We start from the raw sequence: 22701 nt of genomic DNA on the forward strand, positions 1-22701 counted from the left end.
ATTTGCACGGTTTTGCGGCATCACCACGTACTCCATATAGTCAGTGTATATCGCCCTGACTGCAGGTCTGAAATGGCATTAATCAAAGCCGCCACTGCCGCTATATTGGTTATCTCGCCGCCTCGAACCGGCACTCTCGCAGGCAGATCCGCTGGCAGCCGTAACCACCACTGCGGCAACGTTAGGCCTAGCTGCTTCTATCTTCGCTATTAAGCTTCTTGCCGTGCGGTGCCGTGTTTTTCATTGAAAGAATTCGCCGCTATCACCAATGGCACCGACTCCGCCTTTGTAACCCTCGCGATTGGCGTTGAAGCTCGCAGAGCACAGCGCGTTGCGTAATGCCAGTCTCCGAAAGTTAGCTTCACCTCAGCACACTATTGTTAAGCGGTGAAGCATAACAAGCGTGGGAAGGGGGCAATTGTCACGGGACAGTATGTGTTCCTTAATTACACATGCGTGCACCCCGTCTCCTGTCACAGTACAAGCCCTGATATGCCTAATAAGCGTACTGGAAGGCCTTCAGAGCTTTTTCAGACGTGCCTGTGGTAATTTTAGTCCTTAAAGGCAGTTAAAGACATGCCTTAATTTTTTTCAGACTGCCCGTTTTTTTTTTTTTCAATTCTTTTTGCGGCCCCATGGAAGTCCGAAAAATCAAATGTTGACTGTACAACTGACCAAGAGAATGCTTCAGATAATCCATGTGGTGAAAGCGTGGTAGAAGGAGGATGAGAAGAGAAAGGACCGACGCACTGAGGAATTAACGGGAAAGGAAGGGTGCCGCTGCCTTTTTGAAGGAGCTTGAGCAAAAAAACTAAGTGTTGGCTGACGCTGAGACACAGGTGTCCCTCATCCAAACCAAAATAAATTGTTTAAGCAGTGAAACCCAACACTGAGATGTTGTGTATGGGCTGAGAGTATGTCAGGACAGTTGAGGTTGACTTCCCAGCTGCTGAGAGAGAACCTTAGTTGTGACAAAGTTCAGGACCTCATACATATGAGCTTGCCATCAGTTCATAGAAATAGCTGATATTAAAAAATATTTACTTATGTGTGCATCTCCTTTTCATTCGTATTTGAAAATGTTCGACTCAATTTGGAATGGGCTTTACCATTTCTTTCGCTGTGCATTTTACTAACACCTTCCTTCTGTTTTCTTTTTAAATAAAATAGATATTACTCCTTACTATTCAAACTGCATTGTCATTTTTTTTTTTTGTTTCAACATGCTTACTAGAGAGTGACAGCATCGGGCAACGTGGTGTCAGCCTGTCTTGACATAAAACAAAGTTCTGGCTCATTCAGGGAATTTCACAAAGGGGCTCAGGTAAAACCTGGAAAACTCAGGGAATTTGGAAATGTCAACTTGGTAGACACCCTGGATATGTGTCTTCGTGTAGTGACTCTGTTGGCCTAGTCAGATGACCACTTGTGTCACTTTTTGCGAATGACCCACTACATTTGTGCTACATTGATTTCAAATCAACAAATGCTGATAGGCGATATTCTGGTTGAGATTGCAAGGAAGGCATGGAGGCAGTCTGCTCATATAAGGCATTGAGTAGACAAACTGCTTGCCTGTTATGATAACCGAATGTGTATCCAGGGAAGCATAACACAAAGGACAATGGAAGAGGATCGGGTGTTGGGATGAGACCAAGAAATTTGCAGGCATAGAATGGGGTCAGCTGATGCAGAGCAAATGCAACTGGAGATCGCTGAAGAGGTCGTTATACTACAGTGGATATATAAACAGGCCAGTGTTGGCTTGACCATGTAATGTGACTTTCGCATTGTGCATTGATTATTGAAAAGAGAGCCACCATCAGCACTTCTGCATTTCAGAAGCGTCCGAAGCGTTTCTTTGCCTGCAATTTGTAATGGCGCTTGACTGCAGATGCTTTCCATTGCAGCCACCAACCGACGGTGGAGAGCAGCGCGGACGACGAGGACCATGGCAGACGCCAATCTCGTGGAGCTTGCTCTTTGGCAGTGCCCCACCAACCAGCATCTACTAGTCTCGTGCGTTGTGTCAAGACCAGCCTTACCATTGTTGGTGATTAGTTTGCCAGGGAAGGGCTGGTGCTTGTACGAGCTAGTTGGTCTTTCAGGACTCATTCATCATGCATCTTTGCAAGCACTCACTTTCCATATAGCGGCTCTTTTACGATGAACACTGCTGAATATGTCGTGCCGCGATATCGAGCCCCCAATGAAAGTAATGATGTTCAAAGCAAGTTGTATACAGTATTTAGTGGTGTTCACTTTGTTATAAAGTGGCTCTTTTGAATGAGTGCTGCTCCAAATGAAATGTCTCAATATGAGACATGATAATCAAAATAATTACATTTAACCCTGTAATGCGTAAACATAATTCCACATCAAAGAAAATTAAATTAACTTGTTTACCATTATTTCCAGCTTTGGAGAGTGCATTTGTACAAAAGAAAACACAGGAAATGCTGTTTGTTATAAAATATATTAGTGCAGTAATTAATTAATCATTCAGTCAATCAATAAATAATACAGGCTACTATAGGCACACTGTGCATTGTTAGGTGGCACCAACGTCGGCTATTGAAAAGCGCCACCAAACGGCCATTTTGACATTTGTTGGTACATTGCCTCCGAGATCAGACGGCTCGCAATCTCGGAGGTGCTAATTAAGAGGAGGAGAGGGCGACTCCGCCGGCAAGTTGAAAATTGCCTGTGTGTTTGGTGCGGTGCTCTTTACGGACAGCAAACAGCGTGCCTGTGTTCATAACACGATTCCTTGAACTGCGAGGCTCAGGCACATTCACTCGTGCGGCAAGGGAAAGCTCGTGTTTTAAGCGTTTTAAGCAAGCCACCTCTACGAAGTCGAGGACATGGCTATTGCTGGTGGTTGCAAAATCTTCAGGACAGGCGTTCCTCAAACTGTAATCAATGCAGCAACAAGGCAGAAATTTATTGTGGAACTTACCTGCAGCAGCATGCGCATTGGGTTCTTGTTTTCATGTTAACAGCTGAAGAATTCAAGCAACTTCCGTGCCGGTGTTGCAGCAAAGTGTAAACAGACTGTGTCTATTTGTCTGTGCATTCACAAGATAATGTTGAAGTAATGCACAAGTCAGTGACGTTATAGAGGCTAGAAGGTTATTAAAGTGTCGTGAAGGCATGAGCTGATGTGAAATACTTTGCTATGCTCCAGTAGATGGCTCCAGCGCTCACTGGCAGGTTGCTCTTACGGGCTCCGGCGCGCTTTTCAGCGGGTGTTTGCAAGTGGCCGATGCTTTCCACTGGTCGCTACTTTTTATAAGTTGAGAAAACAGGCATGTGATAATCTACGAGGTCCCGTCAGCCTACCAAAATTAGCGAGCGTGCTTAACGCGATGAGTGATGAAATAAAACGTTGCTTTGGGTGAGTTGGCCCGTACGGCAGCGCAACTAAGGCGAATACAAGAGACACAGAAATGAGACGGTGCACTTACGATGTGTTTCTATGTATCTTGCCTTCATCTCCGTTGCGCTGCGATTTTAACCAGAGTGATGAAAGCTACAGAACTGGCCGTATAAAACGGAGGTTTTCTGCATTTTTTTTTTTTCCCCTGGAGATGAGTGACACCAAACAGTTCTCAAATGTGAAGAGAGGAAAGTGAATGCAATTTCTTCGTCTCTTGCATACAGCTTATTGCAGCTTTAACAAAAATTGCAGACTATGGTCCACAAAAAAACACTGTATGATGAACACTTTCAAAACTTATGTTACAAGTTTTTTGTTGTTGTTGCACAATGAAGGAACGTATGTACAAAAGCAGGAGTGTCTTTGCTAGACGGTGTTGTTTTACTGACATCGCCTCATTTTCAGGTACTTCTGCTTTTCTCTTTGTGTGTTTCGTTCCGTCTTCTTTGCTTTTGCAAGGAAGTGAAGCTGCGTCAGCGCATGGAACTTAATTATGTTTGTTGTCAAACTCCTCCCATGCTCATTGCACTCCACCATAAGCTTCGCTCCCTGAAGAAAATGTAGAATGCAGACCATGCGTTCAGCACAAGCTGATCTGAAATTCACTGTAAATGTGTCCTCAACTTTCGGAACAAGCTCCTCAACCGCTCTGGAAGGGTAGGGCAAGCCCCCATGATCAAACTGACTGGTTAATATGGAATTTCCATCACGTTTTGCTAGCAGGGGCAAAATACAAAGAGGCTCACTCAGGGCATGGAAATCTTTTTAAAGACTTTCTGACAACATAGCCAGCTATGTAATGAACTAACATACTGTCACTGTGCTTTTCGACACAGTTGTCATGATCCAACTGCTTGCCTTTTGTTTCTGACACAGATTCTACACACTCCAAATTTCCATCATCCAAGAGCTCGTCAATAATTTCTGTTAGGTGGTCAGCCTTTTGTTTGCCAACATCAGATGGCTTTAAGATGGTGGTTATGAAGTCTCCTAGCAAGTTCCCATGTTTAGGAGGCCTTGCCAGAATGAAGAATGACACGCTGTTTATTATAATTAAAAACTACTCAGGTGAAGGATGGTCGTTACAACCAAATGATTGCCTTGCAACAACAAACATATTTTGCATCTTGTCCTGACTAAGATCAGCCGTTAACAAGTACTTGTAGCCTAGTGAGCTAGTTAGGTAGTATAAAAGGGACGGAGTGCTTTTTATGGTCGCGCGCAGTCCAAGGGCAAACCCTGGGCTGAGAAATCCGCCGCCATGCTCGGCAGCATAGTTTCCCATTCTGCAAGGAATGCAACAAATTCTTCAAAAAACCTTTGCACTTGGTGAGTTGGGTCGGGGGCCTTTAGACAGTATTCTTGAAATCGGTACAAATGTTAACTTTTCCATAAGTTTCACAAGCTCTTTTGTCTGCGCAGTTCTGAAATGCCCTGTCCAGATGACCTTTATAATAAAAAATCCCCTTTGGCACTCGCTAAATAGCTAGAAGGCTGTTGTAGGTTCGACGGGGTGGCCGGACGAAAGGTTTACGGCATGAGGCCTAAACAGCCGGGGCGCGCAGTGCCACAAGAAAGAGCCGGACTGCTTCAGTCGGGGACCAGGCAAAAAACGAATGTTTATTTCTGCGGAGGCAACTTACAGGAGGCAACTTACAGCGTTTGGCGCTCAGTGGCGCCCTAACGTAAAGACCCAAAACCGAAACCAGAAGTTAACTCAGGATACCACATCACCTCTCCGTTAAAAGGCAAAATGCTCAACTCGCTCTCCTTGCAACAAAAGTAAGTCACGAGTCAAAGAACACATGTTAGCACTGTAACACACATGATTAGTGGTGACATCTTTACACAATAGAAAATGACATCTTTGGCTTCCCCATTTAAGAAAAATGCACAACATGAAAACTGAATATGAACTATTGCACTCCAGTTCCGCAGAGTTTCAGTACCCGTCTTGGGAAGACAATGAGATGCAGCCTTGCTCGCACAGATAACACATGAAAAAAAAAAAATTCACGAAGCACAAAAGTAGACAGTACAAACCTGTGTGCCCCCTGGGACAGCACTGATGGGTGGCTCATTCGTCCTGAACCTGACTCGAGGCAGTCTCTGTGGCTCTTGTGGATTGGGCATTGTGCGTAAAAGCACCTTACACTCCATAGTCCCCCCGTAAGAATGCTAACGACTTTTAATGTTAAAAACTTTTTGGCATGAAAGATGGCGGCTACTACCGTAGTGAAAATGTGCATACTACATGTTTATGCTGCAAGAAACGTAATATACAAGAAATGTATGGTATAATCCTTCGCGTAGCTGTGCAAGGTAGCCATTCTGAACTTGGCACATGGATGTGATGGAAAGTTTGAGAAAAACATGTCAATAGCCGCCATCAAAGCATTGAACGCAGCGTGATTAGTCAACTCAATCCCATAGTCTCTTGCACTTAAGAGTGCTGACTTCATAGAAGCTTGGTTTCCATTAAAGGGGTATGCCTTAGCCATGTTGAGTCCTCGAGTCACCAGAGCTTGCACATATTGCTCATTAGGGACAACAGATGCTGTAGCTACTCTGCGAGCGTAGCAGAAGAGGAAAGTCATCGTCATGTCTGAACAGTATGTTTTCTTTAACCCTGGTGCATCCCCGTGGTACTCTGACATAGGGTTTTCTTTTATCTCAATGAAGTCTAAGGGGATCAGGGCCTCTTGTGCTTTCTTAATCAGCAGCTTCCTGTCGATTATGAAATCCTTTTGGAGGGACACTTTGAATGTTTTTGCAACTTCCCTCAGCAGTATTGCAGACATGTCGCCACTCACTTTGCTGACAGAAAAGAGTTGCTTGACTCGTCCGGAAACCTTGTCATCTGCCTTCACATGGTTGAGATTTACCACAGGCTTTTTTAGTTCTTCGTCGTAAAATGCTTTGAGATCCTCAAGTCCTGTGGTCTTACTCCACGTCTTTAAAGTGACTGTCTTTCTGAGTTTCTGACTTCTGAGATATATGGACACTGTTTCTTCTGAGGGAGCGGGACAATACCCTGATATCCCGGCCATCTCGAACCCTTCCTCCCCCGCGGAGGGGCTTGATGCGGGGGATTTGAGTTGCGGTGGACGACGTCGAAGTGGACGTAGCGTCTTGCATGCCGGAAGCAGGGGAGCAGCAGAAGTTGAAAAGCAAGGGGACGTAAAAAGTATAGTGAGCAATTTACCTCGTCGCCAGTTTGTTGTAGCTCCGACGGGGCGGCCGGACGAAAGGTTTACGGCATGAGGCCGAAACGGCCAGGGCGCGCAGCGCCGCAAGAAAGAGCCGGACTGCTTCAGTCGGAGACCGGACAAAGAATGAATGTTTATTTCTGTGGAGGCAACGTACAGGAGGCAACTTACAGCGTTTGGCGCTGAGTGGTGCCTTGACGTAAGGACCCAAAACCGAAACTAGAAGTTAACACAGGATACCACAAAGGCTATGTTCACAGGCATTTTTTTTTTTTTTTTTCAAATGCGTTTGGATGAATGTGCAGTCGGGTAATGTGCGGCATTACTTTAAAATCCTTTTGGCGCTGAATTTTTTTTTTTTCGACAGCAGATTTCTTTCAGCTCTTTTTTTATGTTTTTTATTTTAGTGATATGGCGTCAAAATAGGACATCAGGGCTCAAGGGTTGTAAAATGAAATTTTTGGATGCTTTATTTCCGGAGTTCCACAAAGCGGTAAGAAACCACAATTTCTTCAGCACCGTGTGTGTAACACTCTGAAACCGTTCCTAGACTTTGAAAGGCACAGGTGGACCTTGCATTTCTCACACTGGATGCGAGCTTTTCCAGTGCAGTTCTCCATTTTGCATCGCTGCTCCCTTGAATCGCCATGAATGGGCCAATGTCCAATCTGATTGAACCTGACATCTTGAACTGGCCTGTTTTCTGTGAACCCAGCCTGCTTTGCAGGCTGCAGAGGGGACGCTGGGGGCCTTCCTCTTTTCGGAGTCGAAGGTTTACTCTCAGCTGCTGAAAGTGCCTCAATGACGTTCAAGGTGAAGTCGAGTAGTCAAGCTGTTCTGTTGACAGGATAAGCTGCCTGTCGGCGCCTTTCCTATACTCAAGCCAGGCGTTCACTACCGCCAGATTCATGAAGTGGAATATCGTCCTCGGGGTCCACTTCCTAGACCGGATGGTTGTACGGTAAAGCGCCACAAGAAAATCTACTTTATCGACGCCACCCATGCTGCGGTTGTATGCACCGACCACAGCTGGTCGTCTGATGTCGATAAAACATTTCTCTGCTTGTCTTCATCCTTCACAACAAGAAAGTTGGATGCCAGTGTCACTGAGCTGTTATCCAGCCACTTCGTCAAGGCCAACTTTCCGTCCCCACTCACAATGCAATCTCACGAGCCACGCCCCCTTTTTTTTAGATCCTTTTCGCTCATCAAGGGACACTTCTCACATCTGTTGGACCTTATTGTTCTGGCAGCACATATTTTTTTCTTCCGCATTTCACGTAGCAGAGGCAGAGAAGTAAAATAATTGTCAAAAAACAACTTGTGTCTCACACCAGATGGAATGCACCGAGCCAAATTCGCAACTATCGCACCTGTGATGCCGAAGTTACACTTAGGTGGTCGGATAAGGCAGTTGTCGATCCTTGGTATGGCAGGAAGTCATAAATAAACCCAGATTCACCACACAGCATAAATATTTTCACGCCCCACGGATGTGGCTTTCCTTTTACGTACTGCTTGATGTCCAGATGGCCTTTGAAGGGCACAATCTGCTCGTCAATCAAAACAAGCTCATTGCACCGTTTCTGAGAAGCATCCAGCAGGGGCCTCACCTTCCGAAGGCAGTCTGTTTTGCTGGGATTATTAGCGTCAAGAATGTGCAGCGGTCTGTTTTGCTGGGATTATTAGTGTCAAGAATGTGCAGGTTATTCTGGAGCTTTTCAAAGTGGTTGCGTGAAAAGCCTACTGACGCTACATGACCAGATTTCATGCTAGGCTTCCAGCAGAGTCTCAACTTCGGATAACTCAAGACACCCATTGTGAGGTGAAGTGCAAGAAGACGCCGTATCTCTTCTTCATCGGTCTTGACTTAGGATCCCTCCTGACGCACCGAGTATTGGTCGGTTTTATCCGCAAGTTCTAGAAAGACACTTTTTGAAACATATCTTCGGAAATAGTAATATGGCGATTCCATTTCTCCGTCCAATTCAAGCACTGCATGAAAGTTCTCTTGAAATGTCATGTCTGGTTGCTGAAATGTTCTTTTCCATTCAGTAGACATTCCCAGACCATACTCATCATCAGAACTATCGCCCTCATCGTCCGTTCGCGCAGGATCGGTCGCATGAAGCTTGACAGCATCATCTTTGCATTCGCCCTCTACATCTGACAAATTTCCATCATCAAGTTCCTCAAACAGCGCATCTGCAGCCGCTTGGAGACTTCTGGAGTGACTTTGATGACAGGAGTAAAACAAGGGCGTCGGGATCGACGAATCTGCGAGAATACAGAAGGAGCAAACCTGGAACACCACGCTCGTCGTAACTCGCTCGTCATCGCTCGTCGCACCGATGCCTCACGGGATCAGGACCGAGACTTGGAGCGGGTCCGGAACTTGCGACGGGATCTCGAACGGGTCTCCGACCGGACTTGTGTGGTCTCCTGTGTTGGGGCACGTGACGTTCGGGTCTCCGCTGTATCTGTGGTTGTGGTCGGGTCGCTGGAGGGTTGGAGTTCATGCTGCTCTTTCTTGAGAGCTTCCCACACTTAAGCATTGTTCAGTGTCTGCCTAGCACGCCGCGGGCAGTATGGATCCGTTGTTGAGTGGGTCCCATCACAGAATCTGCAGTGTGGGGTGCACAGGGGCAATGGGGTGGGGTTGTCAGTCTCGCACGTCACGCGAATGACCACGTGCAGCGTAGGACAGTAATTAGCCCAATGGCTGAGCTTGTGGCATATCTTGCAAACCAGTTGGCGGGGTCGATGGGAGTAGCAGCGAAGTTCTGCACCATAGAAACGCACGTAACGAGGCACGTTCAGTCCTTCAAATGTTACCAACGCAACGTTGGTTTGACCCATCATTTGTGCTTGAAGTATTTGAGTTCCAGGAACCAAATGTTCATCCACTAGCTTGGAAGACGGTGTGCCGAGCAAAAGACCAGGAACAATTCCCTTGCATGAGTTGTGATGGGATAGACCCGCTGACCAAGGTTCAGCTCCCTCACCTTGTACAATGCGTCGGCTACATGTGACTGGGGTGTGCTGATGATTGCCAAGTTCTGCTGAGGTCGCAGTCGGAATATGATTTTCTGACGATCCTCGGTGGTCAAGCCGGCTGCACTCCATAGATCACTGGCGAGTTCTGGGCGCATCCACTTATCGAGACAAAGTCCTCCGTGAGGCTGCAGAATTATCTTTTCATCATGCAAAGGAAGTTGAGGCAGGTTCTGATTCCGACTGCACTTGCGTACGGTAAGCTGAGAGGCGTCCGGAATGCCCAAGATGTTCTCGGAGGGTTGCGTCTTAGCGTGCGTTTGACAGATGCGTCTCTTATGTATGACTGTCTTCCAACAGCCATATGCGTCGTTGTCGTCAGTTTTGTTGTCAAAAATGTTTGGGGCAGCTTCTTCCTCCATCTTTTCCCCGGTTGGAGTGCCCACCTACGTTGTTGGAATGGAAAATTGGCGACGATGGGATCGGCGGCCAGTCCTGCAGTACCCATCTCGGGCGTCTTCGTTGTTGCCGAGGGATGCACAGCGGCGTTCTCCGTCGCCGATTGTGTCTCCTGCTCATTGAAAAATGATGTTGCGGTAGATAAATGCTCCATCGAAACTAAGCACAGAGCGGTGAATTGGCCTAAGGCCCTTTGCACGCCCATTTAGAACATGGGCCTCAGAAGAGCTGGTCACTTGGCGCTCTTGGTTCATAGTGTAGAAAACACGCCAAGGCAGCTATGGCCCCGGTAGGGGCAGCTGCGTTGGAACTGCTTCAGAGATGTAGAGGCGCGGGGAGTGGCAAAAAGGTCCCGGGAAAAAGGCGGTCGGTGGGAAACGGCGCATCGTAGGCTCCGTTGATTGTCTGACGAACCTTGTGAGCTCTTAGGATGTCTTATCCAAGGAGGAGCAGTATTCCAGCCTCCTCAAGAGGCAGAATGTGATTTGCTGCAGCCTTCAACTACGGGTAGTGCCGTGCAGCATCAGGTGTTGGAATTTCATCTCTGTTTTCGGGAATCGCCTTGCACTTGAGGAGAGGCTGAAGAAGGAACTTGACTTCGCCTGACACGCTCTGCACGAAGAAGCCATGAGCGACTCTTCCAACCACTTCGGTACTGCCGGAGCAAGTGCGGAGCGTGTATTGCGTTGGAGTCCCCTTCACTTTGAAATCGTTGAGAAGTTCTGGCCTAACCAACGAGCAATTACTCTGGTCGTCAAGAATCGCGTACGCTCTGAGTGTCTTCTGAGGCCGAGTCTCATGGGTCACCTCTACGGGGCAGATTTTAGCACACGACTTTGTGTTGTTGCCAGCATTTGCCACTTCAGTACGCCTACATGTGACTCTTCTTTCTGAGTTATCTGTGGTACTGTCCTCACACCCACTGGCCCTTGACAACTCTGAGGTTGGCGATGCTGCGTGAAGCGCTGTGGCGTGATTGGCGCTGTCGCCAATGTGGCATATCACAACTGCCTGACATTGCCACGTTGTTCTTAGATGAGCAGCATCGTAGGCAGATTTTTTGCTTCTTTAGGAAAGGTAACCGCTCTTGCAAGGTTTTTTCACAGAAGGTGCGGCACCTTACCAAAGGGTGTGGTTTTTTGTGATGTGGGCACCACCTCTTGAAGTCCTTCGATTCTGGTTGCTGTTCATTAGTAGTGGCATCTTGATTAATCTTGGCAGAAGCAGGATCCACTTCTGTTTTTCTCGCTGACATAGGTGATCTTTGCCGTGTGGTCTTGGTAGCATTGTCTTCCTTCCTTTGATTGAATTCAGACGAGGCATATTGTGGGTGCAAGATGAAGCTCGGGTCGTTTCTCATGCTGGCCTGATCTCTAACAAATTTGTAGAATAGAGAAAACGGGGGAAATGCAGTGTTGTGATTTTTCTTGTATTTTGACCCCGCCAACATCCAATTTTTTCGCAGTCCAGATGGCAACTTCGAGACAATTTTGTTCACCCCTGTTGAGGTATCCAAATAGCTAATACCGGCAAAATATGGGTCAGCTTTTGCAGCCTCGAGTTCTAGCAGGAGGTCGCCAAGTTCTTGGAGCCTGGTATTTTCCTAGTAAAATATCTTCGGGAAGTCTTCCAGCCGCTTCTATAATGCATCCTGAATTGCCTCAGGGTGCCCGAAGACGTCGTCTAGCCGTTTCCACACAACGTTCAAGCCCGTTGAAAAGTCATCGACGAGCACTGATTTCAATCTCCGAGCCTGATGTGACGATTCAGGGCCAAGCCATTTGATGAGAAAGTCGAGCTCTTCCTGGGCAGAAAGACCTAGATCTCCGATGACACCTTTGAATGATGATTTCCAAGCGCGAAAGTTCTCAGGTCGATCATCAAACTTTACAAGACCGCTTGAAACAAGGTGCTTGCGGCACAGGAATTTAAGGACACTGGCTAGCTCTGAGCTTAAACTGCTGTGTGCCGGGGCGTACAAAGCGGCTGCAGATCAACTTGTAAGTCCATAGGACAACTCGTAGCTCCAGCATGCTTATAACTTGGGTTGTTAGGGGAAGCATAGTAGTCAGTTGGGCCGGTCATCAACTCGCAGACACATCGAATTACTCGCAGCAGTGTTGGCCCCCGGCGACATGTGAGCATTGTTTACATCACGGCTAGAGTTGGTAACAGCCACCTCAGTAAACACAAGTGCAGCGTTGCGTAGGGCTTGCTGTTCATGGATATAGCTCCTAGTCTGGTGTGTTCAGTCCACAAAGGGGAGCGTGCGTGTGCACTCCCCGCCATCCTGCTCCACGGCTGCTTCGAGTGCATTCACCTGTGCGTTTGCAGCTGCCACTTCTTTTTCATGCTGCAAAATATCCAACTCAGCCCCAATCCTTGCCTTCTCAATACACATCGCAGCCTCTCTGCAACCAAACTCTGCTCTGACCCGGAAGGCTTCAGTTTGCGTGCGGGCCTGTACAGTGGCTAGGCTGATTGTTGACAAGCCCAGTCGTCATGACCTCGAAGAAACGCTTGAGTGGGCCAATGGAGAGTGCTGTGACGTTGTCTCTTGTAAACGGTCGCGTTCTCGTTCTGTAGCCTCACCTAACTTGTCGCTTACCGTCACATCACGATCTGCGTCGATTGCTTTCTGAAACTCGAATTCCTGCAGAGTTTCAGATCTGCTCGTTTTGGCGAGGAAGCGTATCTGGCGGCAATGTGCTCGTAGCATTCATATCTTGCATGAAGCTGCGTTGCGGCGCTGTTAATGTCTTCCTCTTTCGCACGTCACATTTTGGTAATAGTGGTCTCCACGTTCTTCCAGGCAGCATCTACTCTCTGGTAGTGCCCTTCGCGGCTCGTTTCATACGTTTCTTTAGCTTTCATGGAAAACGTAGCTGCTCTTTGTGATCGAATGTTTGCCGTGGAAGCTTCATGCTCTGCTGTCATAACTTGAGACGTTTCAGGGGTCAGCTTGTCCTGATCCATTTTGGCGTGCGTGCTTCACGACTCATCTCACTCAAAGCGGACGTGTGGTGAAGCCTGCTAAGCTGCACGATGAAATTTGAAACGAGCCCACCTTGTCGTTGCCCTGTGTGCCGTCAGCTGCTCAATTTCTAGGCGATGCCGTGTCCTTGCAGTAGGCGGATGTCATGATCAAACCGGAGGTCTTGCCATGCGACGCATTCCACTGCGGCGGATGTTGAGTTGGCGGCCGATGGCAGTCGACTTCACTTTTTCACTACACTGGCCTCGCGTATTGCACTTGACGGGATAATGGGTTGAACGCAGTTGAACATTTAAAACAAACTTTAATTGCACTAAGAAGGTCAAAAAAGCAAGTTAAACATGCACAAAATATTCAATTTTCAGCCCGTAAAAAAGTGGTCCTGTCTCTAGGCCAGTGGGGCAAGTCTGCCCATCACACGTTTTTCGAACCACGGTTTCCATCTCCGTTGCCGTCCCCCAGGCCCGGGAAACATCACCCGACACCTCGAAGCGTCGACACTGGGTCACTTCCAGGAACCGAACGGAGGGAGCGGGTCCTTTCTCTAGCGCACAGCTTGGAGTCCGCGGGGGGCGTCAGTGAAACAGAAAGCAATAAAAGTAAGGAAGGCTCGCTTCCCTCTTGAAAGAAAAGTCTAGCCGTGCGTTCGCAATGCGCACAGAACAGGGTTCTTTCTGTTGAATATTTCTGGAGGTGGCGACTTTCCACAAAATATTGACCAAGCACCCACCCAACATTGGCAAACAGTCACTGTAGTTACAAAGTTGATGAAGCGCTTTGGTCACATAGCTGAAGTGCAAATGAAGAGATTGATAGAATGGGCACTTGCTAAGTCCGAGCTTGGTGTGCATTTGAGGCTGCTTACCATCTGCATAATGCCATCAGCGAAATAAAAAAAATGTTCTGCTGTTGAAACTGCTTCAAAACATGACAAACACCTAAAGGTCATTGATAACTTTAAACTTTCTCTTCCTTACTGTGGCAATCGAAGCAAACACTGTATATGTAGAACAAGCGACTTGGCCTCGTGTGTTGTTACTTAGGTAAAGAAAAAAACTCGTTTCACTTGCTATGTCGTTCTGCAACTAAAGAGTTCTCAAAACAATTAGTGGGCTTTTTTTTTGTTTATAGATGTTGCTGAATGTTAGTTATGTGTAGCAGAAGGATATAAAACTCGCCAAAAAGATAAACTATACTTTGAGCGGACACGTTGTAATTTATGCCTGCTGGGGCTAAGCGATCAATATTATGATTTGTTTTGTTTTTCTGAAAGATAGCTTTCTGGTAGTTTAGGGCCCTGTCTACATCTTCAAATCTTGCATTTGTGCAAGTCTGCATTTGGTTGTGGTGTGCTCTTTTCTGACTTTTGTTTAGACGTACTAAGCATTCCATGTGACTGCCCTGGTGCTGCCAGGGCAGTCACAAAAGTTACTGGTGCTGCCTACTTTTGCAAACCACAGATTCACGGGCATCATGAGAATTGTGAACTATCTGAAAAAATAAAGGGAGCAGTACGATTCTGAAAACTTTTGATGGCATTAGTTGGGTCACAAGCAGCTCAAGCACATTAACCCAGGTGAAAATTTCTAACTGGTATTTAACTGGCATGCAACTGGTTCCAGTTCACCTGGTTTAAGGAGCACATTCCCAGTCAGTAACTGGGACCAGTTTTGATCTGGGACCAGTTGTGACCTGGGACCAGTTGGGATCTGGGACCAGTTGCCAGCTGGTCGTAGTCCCAGAACCAGCCCCCCTCTGTGCCAGAATGTTCATGTACTCCAGCTAGCTCAAATTATCTTGAACTTGCGAAGAATGGTCATCCTAGCACTTCAAACACTCTAAAAGACTCCACGTAGTATAAATAACTTTGTTAATAGCACAGTTAAGTGACTAGGGCGTCAGTTCTCTGCCTTGACGTAGCATGGTCGTCATTGTTTCAAGGAAACAGACCTCTTCGTCTCAGTGCTTTTATGCACTCTTGTGTTTTTTCTGACAGTATATTAGTTAAGTTTGCAGCTGCCGCTGATGCATCGATGTCATTTACCCATGACCAATGGGACAGGGTTGCTGCAAACTAACAAGTAGCAATTGTTACATGCGTGTTTCATAACAGCCATATCAATTTATATGAGATATACACAGCAGACCAACCTTCAACAATGTTCACTTTCTCGGGTGTCAACGCAGGCTTTGGAAGCTCGCCAAGGTTCTTTTTCCTTGGAGCTACGCCCCCCTTCACGCTGTGTGCCACCAAAACCTTTTGCGACCATATGGCCTGGGCGGTTTCCTTCACGACTAATGTGGGCTTCTTATGATTGAGTATTCTTTTAGCCTGTAGTGATCAGGCAAATGCCTCTCTGAAGATGAAACTGTAAAAATCAATGAAGAGTGAAGCAACATCTTTCTAAGCTTTGAATGAATGGTGGGCATTTTGCAAAGGGCTTGTTTTTTTAATGGGCTTGCATGTATTAAACAGGCGAAACATATCCGTCATGTCGCCATCTCTAATACCCTAGTTACACGGTCAGCTTAACCACGGTTAAACTGAACTGTGGTAAACTCGTTCCGCAGTGGTTAACGCTGGCCATAGCCCACCGGAGTTAAGCTATCCTGCTAATGGTTAATGGCATGATGACGCGTCACGTGATTGCTTGCGCACAGGCTTCATTTTGAATCATTTTCAGCAAAAGTTCATTATAGTGGTATGAAAATATTATTTTTGAGCTAAATTATTGTCATATTTGGGAGTTTTAATGTTTTAAACTGAATTTTGTACGTGTTTGTTCTATATTTAGCCTAATTTGGGAATAATCTGCAAATGCTGGTCGCAGTCGACTGTAGAGTTATTTTTACGGCTGACAAAATTCGTTGCCCCCAAGCTGTTATCTCTCCTACATTCCTGCATCGTATCTACATGCCCATTTCATTTCGTGTTCTGTCTGGTGAAATTACGTGTCTGTTTATCTTTACCTTCTTCTTATTTGTTGAGTCATCATTGCATTCTGTGTGCTAAGCTTGTTCTGCATAGGTACATGGCAGCTGTGCGTGGCTCTACAATGCTACTTCCCTCACGGGAATCTGTGTTGCGTAATGTTTATGAGATAAATGCTTATTTGTTTTGTGCTGTGTGCTCACTTTTTATTTTGTTTTGATACGAGAAAGTTCTCCAACATTCTAATCATGCTTGCCTGCTTGTCATCAGATCCTACTTGCAATCTTGCAAACGTCTCCTGAAGCTTGTAACTTTTTTTTTAAGCTTTCGCAGCTTGTTGTTCCACTTGTGTATGTGAGCTGAGGAGGTCTTCGAAGTTTCTCAATGTAGGTCTCTTCCTTCCTTTGGACTTGCTGCTGCCTGTTCTGGTACCCAGGTCACTTATCTCAGGCTGTGTACTGTCTGTGGATGGCTCTGGAGTGATGCTCTCTTTGCGAACACTGCTCTCCTCAGCAGAAGTATCGCCATCGTCCCACGATGCAACAACTTCTCCACAATTGGCCCGTTCATTCACTTGTTCCATATGCAAATTTCGGTATGTCAATAACACATAAACATTAGATGTAGCAGGAGTGGTAATAAGTGAGCAGGAACGTGTTCAGATCGCCAAGATAAAGATATGGCTGCAAGTTGGGATGAAGATTTGGATGGAGCTGCATAGGTGTACATTACACCAAAGTTAAAAATAATTAGGCGCTGGCAACATTCAAATATAAGTTTCCTTGGGGCGCACATATCGATGCGTAAAAGCCCAAGTATCCAGCATGCGGCGATGGCAGTACCGGCCACAAGGCACGAACACATTGTGTTCTCGTGTTGCCCACTAGAGGCTTTTCCTGCCCATGAGTTTATGCTGTTTGAATTTATTTGTCATACAGGCCTAAGCGGCTGGCATTTCAACAGAACTAGTAAGCAGACGTCGCTTCCTCTGACAAGTACAGATTCCCCTGCACAGCATTTCTCCTTACATTCATTTACCGATAACGCTTGTTCATGTTGTCGAGCTTCAAGCGCGCTTGCTTCGTTGAGTAGGGTCCTTTGCTGGCAGGAAGAGTGGCATTGAACCTAGCCATCATCACGCAACACATTTGTGCGGCATAGGCCCCGTGCCGCAGAAAATTCAGTGTCAGCCTTCGGCGTCGACATCCCATGAGCAGAAATTGCCGTATATATGTTTTATGCAGTGCCAAAGTTCTTTTACTATCACTAAAGTTCCTCATACCTTGTCTTACATTCTTTACAATGTTGTCCCTTGAAATTTTAAGAATGACAACCCACAACCAAATGTCACTAAACAAAAACATTGACAGCGCATGTTTTTTATGTACTTCCCCAGAGATCTCCTGAATAGAATGAGGCCAGCTTCCAATCCCATTTCACGAGCCTTTTATCCATTTTTTTCTTTTTTTGCACTCGTGGCATATGAAAGGTCTTAGAGCTCTTTTGTTGCGAAAAGTCTTTGTCATGCCTTCCCCCTCCCCCCCCCCTCGTAACCTGCCAGCAATTGTCAGCATGTCTTTGTAAATATGCAGTGTGCACACTTTTGCTGTTACTCTTTGCGTTCTCTTGCCGATAAAGCTATTTGTCTTGGCCACTTTAACCTTCAGGTCTACCAGGTTTGATGGTGGCTTACCCTTAGACAAAGTACGCACCTGCTGGCCATTGTCAACATGTTTTTGTAAATATGAAGATGCCAAAACCTGTAAGGTCTGAAACTGTATGGATTATTTAAGGTACTGACACTTGTCACTGCTTTACACAGATACAGTCAAACCTCGATATAACGAACACGCATATAACGAATTATTGAATATATCGAACTCTTCCGAAATATTTTTGTCAAACGCATGTATTTTTAACTTCCTATAGCGAACGCGGTTTGGCATAAAACGGATATAACGAACTTCGCGACGCCAAGCCCTACCTCACTTTAATAGCAGGTAGCAGGCTTCGTTGCACTACAAGTGTGTTGTGCGGCGCAGCAAACGTTCAGGACTACCTCGCAGGTGCTGACAGCGCCACAGATGCCACGTCGTCATCGAGAGTTGACAGCCAAAGAAATCGTCCGCATCTCACAACCGCTGACAGCGCCACTTCAGCAGCGGCGGCAGCGGCGTGATCGAATGTTGCTTTGAATCTCTGAAGTCTATGAACATCCCGCAGACGAAGCTCAGGCTGACTCTGTAGACGATGAGAACATTCCGACTTCACAAGAAGCACTTGCTGCGTTGGATTTACTGCGCCGCCACTGCAGTGCTATTGAGGGCAGTGGGTTTGCCCTTGTTGAGTGTTTGCAAACTGTGGAACAGGGCGTGATACGGAATGCGATCAACACCAAGAAGCAGGCCGCGATAACGCAGTTCTTTGTGCGTAAATAAATGAACGTGACCCAAGTAAGCATCGTTCGAGTTGCTGCGCCTTCTCTGATTGAATTTTGCTCCTCTTGCATGTATTTTTTACGAAATTTTATATTACGAATTATGGATATAGCGAACTAATTTCTGACTTTTTAACTGTTCGTTATAACGAGGTTTCACTGTATATAAAGATTCATGCTTACATTGAAATTCTAGCTGAGTGCATTCAAGCCACATAACACTTCCAAGCAATGTGCTGATTTGGATGGGTCTACTGTATCTTGATATGTTCTCTTCCATCTTATAGAAGTAAATGGCAGCATGCAAGTCCATTGCATTTTGCCTGTAACTTGAAAGAATTGAAAAGTCAAGTTGTGTGATTGTGCATTTTATTAGCAAATGCTAATGCGAACGCATGAAAGTTATGGAGAACGAAGCGCATAGGAATGCGTACCAGCATTTCTTGCATTATCATTTCAAAACTGCATGAGCATCCCAAGTCTACCATAAAGCGTTGGATGGCGGTTCAGCAATGTCTTGCTCATTGCATTGCATTGACTTTGTGTATTGTGACTTTGTGTACAGTGTATTGACTTGTATTGACTTTGTGTACCAACTTTTAGAGCAGCAGCAGCAGCTTTGGAATTCAAGATAATGCTGTGCTTTTCAAGAGCAAGAATTGGATGTTTGTGATGCTTTCAGGTGGCCTGGTACCTACTTGGTAGTGTTTTACGAGGTTCAGGTGCTAGCTTGTGTTTGAATTATGCTGGAATGATATCCAGCTGAACCTGGAAATTCTGTTCCGAAAGATAATGTTCACTCAGGACAAAATTTTAAGATTGCACATTTTGGAAGAACTTGACACAGTTGATGGTGTAACTTGTAATTTTTGCCATGTTGTTGTCATTTATTGTGTGTAACTGGTTTCAACCAGCATTGTGTACAAGCTGTTAGAGCATAGTTTAGTAAAATGTTACATATTACAAAAGGCTTGCTATGGTTCTTTACTTTTGCCTTGCATTGACACTGTCAAATACGAATTCGGTTTATTCGAATAGGAAGTATACGGAGAAAGTAAAGTACAATGTATCTGGATCACTTGCGAGTTGAGATCCATGTTAGTAATAACGTTGACTATGGTAATTTGGCAATAAATAAATAAGTAAATCACACAATCATAAATACACATTCACAGAAAAGGCGGGCTGTTTCTGATAATAACTATGACAAACGTAAAAAAAAACTTGCAGGATGCTTCAGTTTCGCCTTTAAGAATGGAACGCAATAGCATTCAAAGATCCCTGACTGCTTCTCACACTTCCCGGCAACTGCAGCTTATGTAACCGTAATGTTTACCGGGAAACGCTGGTGGTGAACGCTATGCATAAAGGCCCACTTTCTAGTAGAAATGCAGCCTCTTTCATGGGCCAATCCTGAAGGTAGTGCAGAGCCACCCAAAAAAATTGCATCATTTTCAAGTTTCTGTTATTGTTTCACATTTTTAATATTTCAACCTCAAGATTTCACATAAGAGGCATGTGCTGTTAGTGTTTTGTTTCATGACATTTGCTTGTGGGCTGTCATTCTCAATATACCGAGGAATAACATTGTCAAGAATGTAAGGCAGGGTATGAGCAACGTTAGTGGTAGAATGGTGTGGCAATATAACCCGCACATGCTGCATGTCATATGGGAAGGCATGGCAAATACATAAACCTAAATATATACGGCAGTTTTCGCTCAAGGACACCTCCACCGACACTGCGACATGGGGCACTTAACGCTGCCTGGTTAAAAACGGCTTTATACATGAAAGTAATAATACACAATATGTAACAAAAGCAGACGGAGAGAGAAACAACAAATATTGATACCCTAAACAGATAATAGTAGGGCATAATAATTGTTTGATCATTGCGCTGCTAAGCATGAGGTCGCAGCATCGAATCCCAGCCGCGACGACCACATTTTAATGATGGCAAAATCCAAAAACACCTGTGTCCCGTGCATTGGGGGCATGTCAAAGATCCCCGGGTGGTCAAAATGAATCTGTAGTCCCTTACTAGAGTGTGCCTCATATTCAGATGGTGGTGTTGGCTCATAAAACCCCAGAAATTTTAATGGTGTTTCAGTGATAATGAAAAATATTTGCCGTGCCGTGTATTAGGTTGTGGTGGTAAGTTGTTCCACAGGAGTGCTCCAGTGCCGTTCAGTCTTGCATATTTCTGTATACATTATCAATCTTTATTTATTATGATTTATGAAATGTTTATTGACATTTATTTATCTGTTGGAGTAGTAGAAATACAATATTTATTCTGCTTTAATGTAAAGAACTTTCACTTACTCGTAAAATAAAAACAAATTTAACTACTCATAGTACAGGTGCGCCGTGCAGTTAGAAGAAAGCCACTTAGCGCAGTGCGTGCCAGTGCGGTCTGTCTGTGCAGGCGCCGTATCACTGGTTTGCATATCACTGAGATTTCTGTCGAGGCTATGCTAAACCTTCCCACAGCAGCGCGATGCTTTAGCAAATAGCCAAATATGCGCACTCTCCCCGGGGAAGCAACGGATTGAGTATAGTATCTCAAGATTAGCTTTCGTAGTGCCTGTTGTGACTGTAGATGGCGCTGCGGTGACCCGTCACACAGGCAAACTAATGGCGAATTTGGCGAATCGTACTGCTGTGCATGGGAGCGCCTGAATGCGCAGTTTCATCCAATCATCGTCGCCACGGTGCATGCCAGTGTGATTTGCCAAATTGGTCATAAAGTGCACTTTGGTTGAGTGCACTTCAGCATGCTGAGTGTCATTTTGGCAGTATGCTCCTACACAAGAAAGAAAAGTGTTCTTTCAAATTGGTGATGATGGCGATAGGGAGTCGGAAGGCGATGCATGTTTGTTAACTTAGAAGTGCGAGCACAAGAGCAGTTTATTTTTAGAAACAGTGTCAACTTGGAAGTACTAGTCACAAAATTTCGAAGTCTAGTTAACGTGTGAGATCGATTTATCTGGGCACACACACATCGTCTGCAAAATATGAACGGCGAATATAGCTTATAACATTTAAAACCAGTTTTAAAGTACAAGACTCGCGCGCTGACATGCGCACGTCACAGTCTTGTGCGATCACGTGCCCAACTGTGTTTACATTCCTTCTTTGAAACCGAAACTCGGACTGGTCGCTACAAACAAGACACTAAATAATTACCTGTCGCGCTCTGAAGCAAATGATGTTTCGTACCGTGATTACTGGGTCATTCGCTATTTATTGCAGCAGAAAAAACAAGATCGAAGTTTTGTGTTAGTACTCCTTTACGCGCAAGTAATTCATTGTAACCTCAATAACAATAACAAGATCAATCATGAGTCAAGACAAGACAACGTCGCATCCAACGCGAGCCGAGAAGAAATGGCGGTTTCTATGGAAGCGTCCACGGAAACGGATCGCGAGCGTGTGAAGCGTGCAATGGCAGCGCTTATTCATTCGCGAGTGTCGCGATTTCACGCATACATGATGCTTGAAGCTGAAATCGAGAGAGAAGCAGACATCTCGAGGGACATCGAGGACCAGTTACTAGTGAACTCTTTCACTATCGCCGCCGTCGTCGCTGAAAGTTTGCCCCGTGTGCGCCGCCCAGCATGGACTTTTCAAAGGAATGAACGCTGGTTTGAGAACACGTTGCCTCACCTGAGCGATTTTCATTTCAAACAGGCACTTCGCGTTTCGCCCAGCACTTTCAGGTTCCTTGTCGAATCGCTGGCATGCGCTCTGAATCGTGTAAACACAAGCATGCGACAGTCCATCTCTCTGGAGAAAAGAGTGGCCATTGGACTGTACCGATTGTGTTCATCTGCGGAGGACAGAACGATTGCGCACTTATTTGCTGTCGGTCGTTCAACGGTTAACTTTTTGTGGAGGCAGTTTTGCGCGGCTGTTATTGAGCAGCTTGAAAGCAAATGGCTCTGTATGGTCCGTCGTGACGAAATGGCCTACCACGTCAGAGAGTTCTTCGCCGTGACTGGATTCCCACAAGTTGTTGGTGCGCTCGATACCTGTCACTTCGCCGTATCACCACCAAAGGAACACGCAACGGACTACTGCAATTATAAGGGATGGTATGCTATTGTAAATGATGCAAGTTTACCGGTCACACGAAAGGGAGCAATTACAGTGGCAAACTTGAATATTCTGTTGTTTTAAGGGAATGTGCACTACGTTTACTTCGAGGTCGCCATGAAATCACATAATGTAA

General features: G+C 45.7%; 1 protein-coding gene across 8 annotated transcripts in view; it reads left to right on the plus strand.

Moving 5' to 3' along the window:
* Positions 1–22701, plus strand: part of LOC139049889 (proteasome assembly chaperone 2) — a 34844-nt gene that overhangs the window by 11063 nt on the left and 1080 nt on the right. Inside the window, exons 7-8 of one of the 8 annotated variants that reach the window (XM_070525753.1) lie at positions 1911–2053; positions 18095–19434. In XM_070525753.1, coding sequence (XP_070381854.1) covers positions 1911–2015 — 105 coding nt within the window. In that variant the 3' untranslated portion in view covers positions 2016–2053; positions 18095–19434. Of the gene's footprint in view, positions 1–1910; positions 3907–15283; positions 17322–18094; positions 19435–22701 lie in introns of those variants that run through there. The other 7 variants (XM_070525755.1, XM_070525757.1, XM_070525752.1 and 4 more) reach the window with 7 other exon arrangements.

The sequence above is a fragment of the Dermacentor albipictus genome, chromosome 9 (genome assembly GCF_038994185.2).
Source record: "Dermacentor albipictus isolate Rhodes 1998 colony chromosome 9, USDA_Dalb.pri_finalv2, whole genome shotgun sequence".
Taxonomy (NCBI): domain Eukaryota; kingdom Metazoa; phylum Arthropoda; class Arachnida; order Ixodida; family Ixodidae; genus Dermacentor; species Dermacentor albipictus.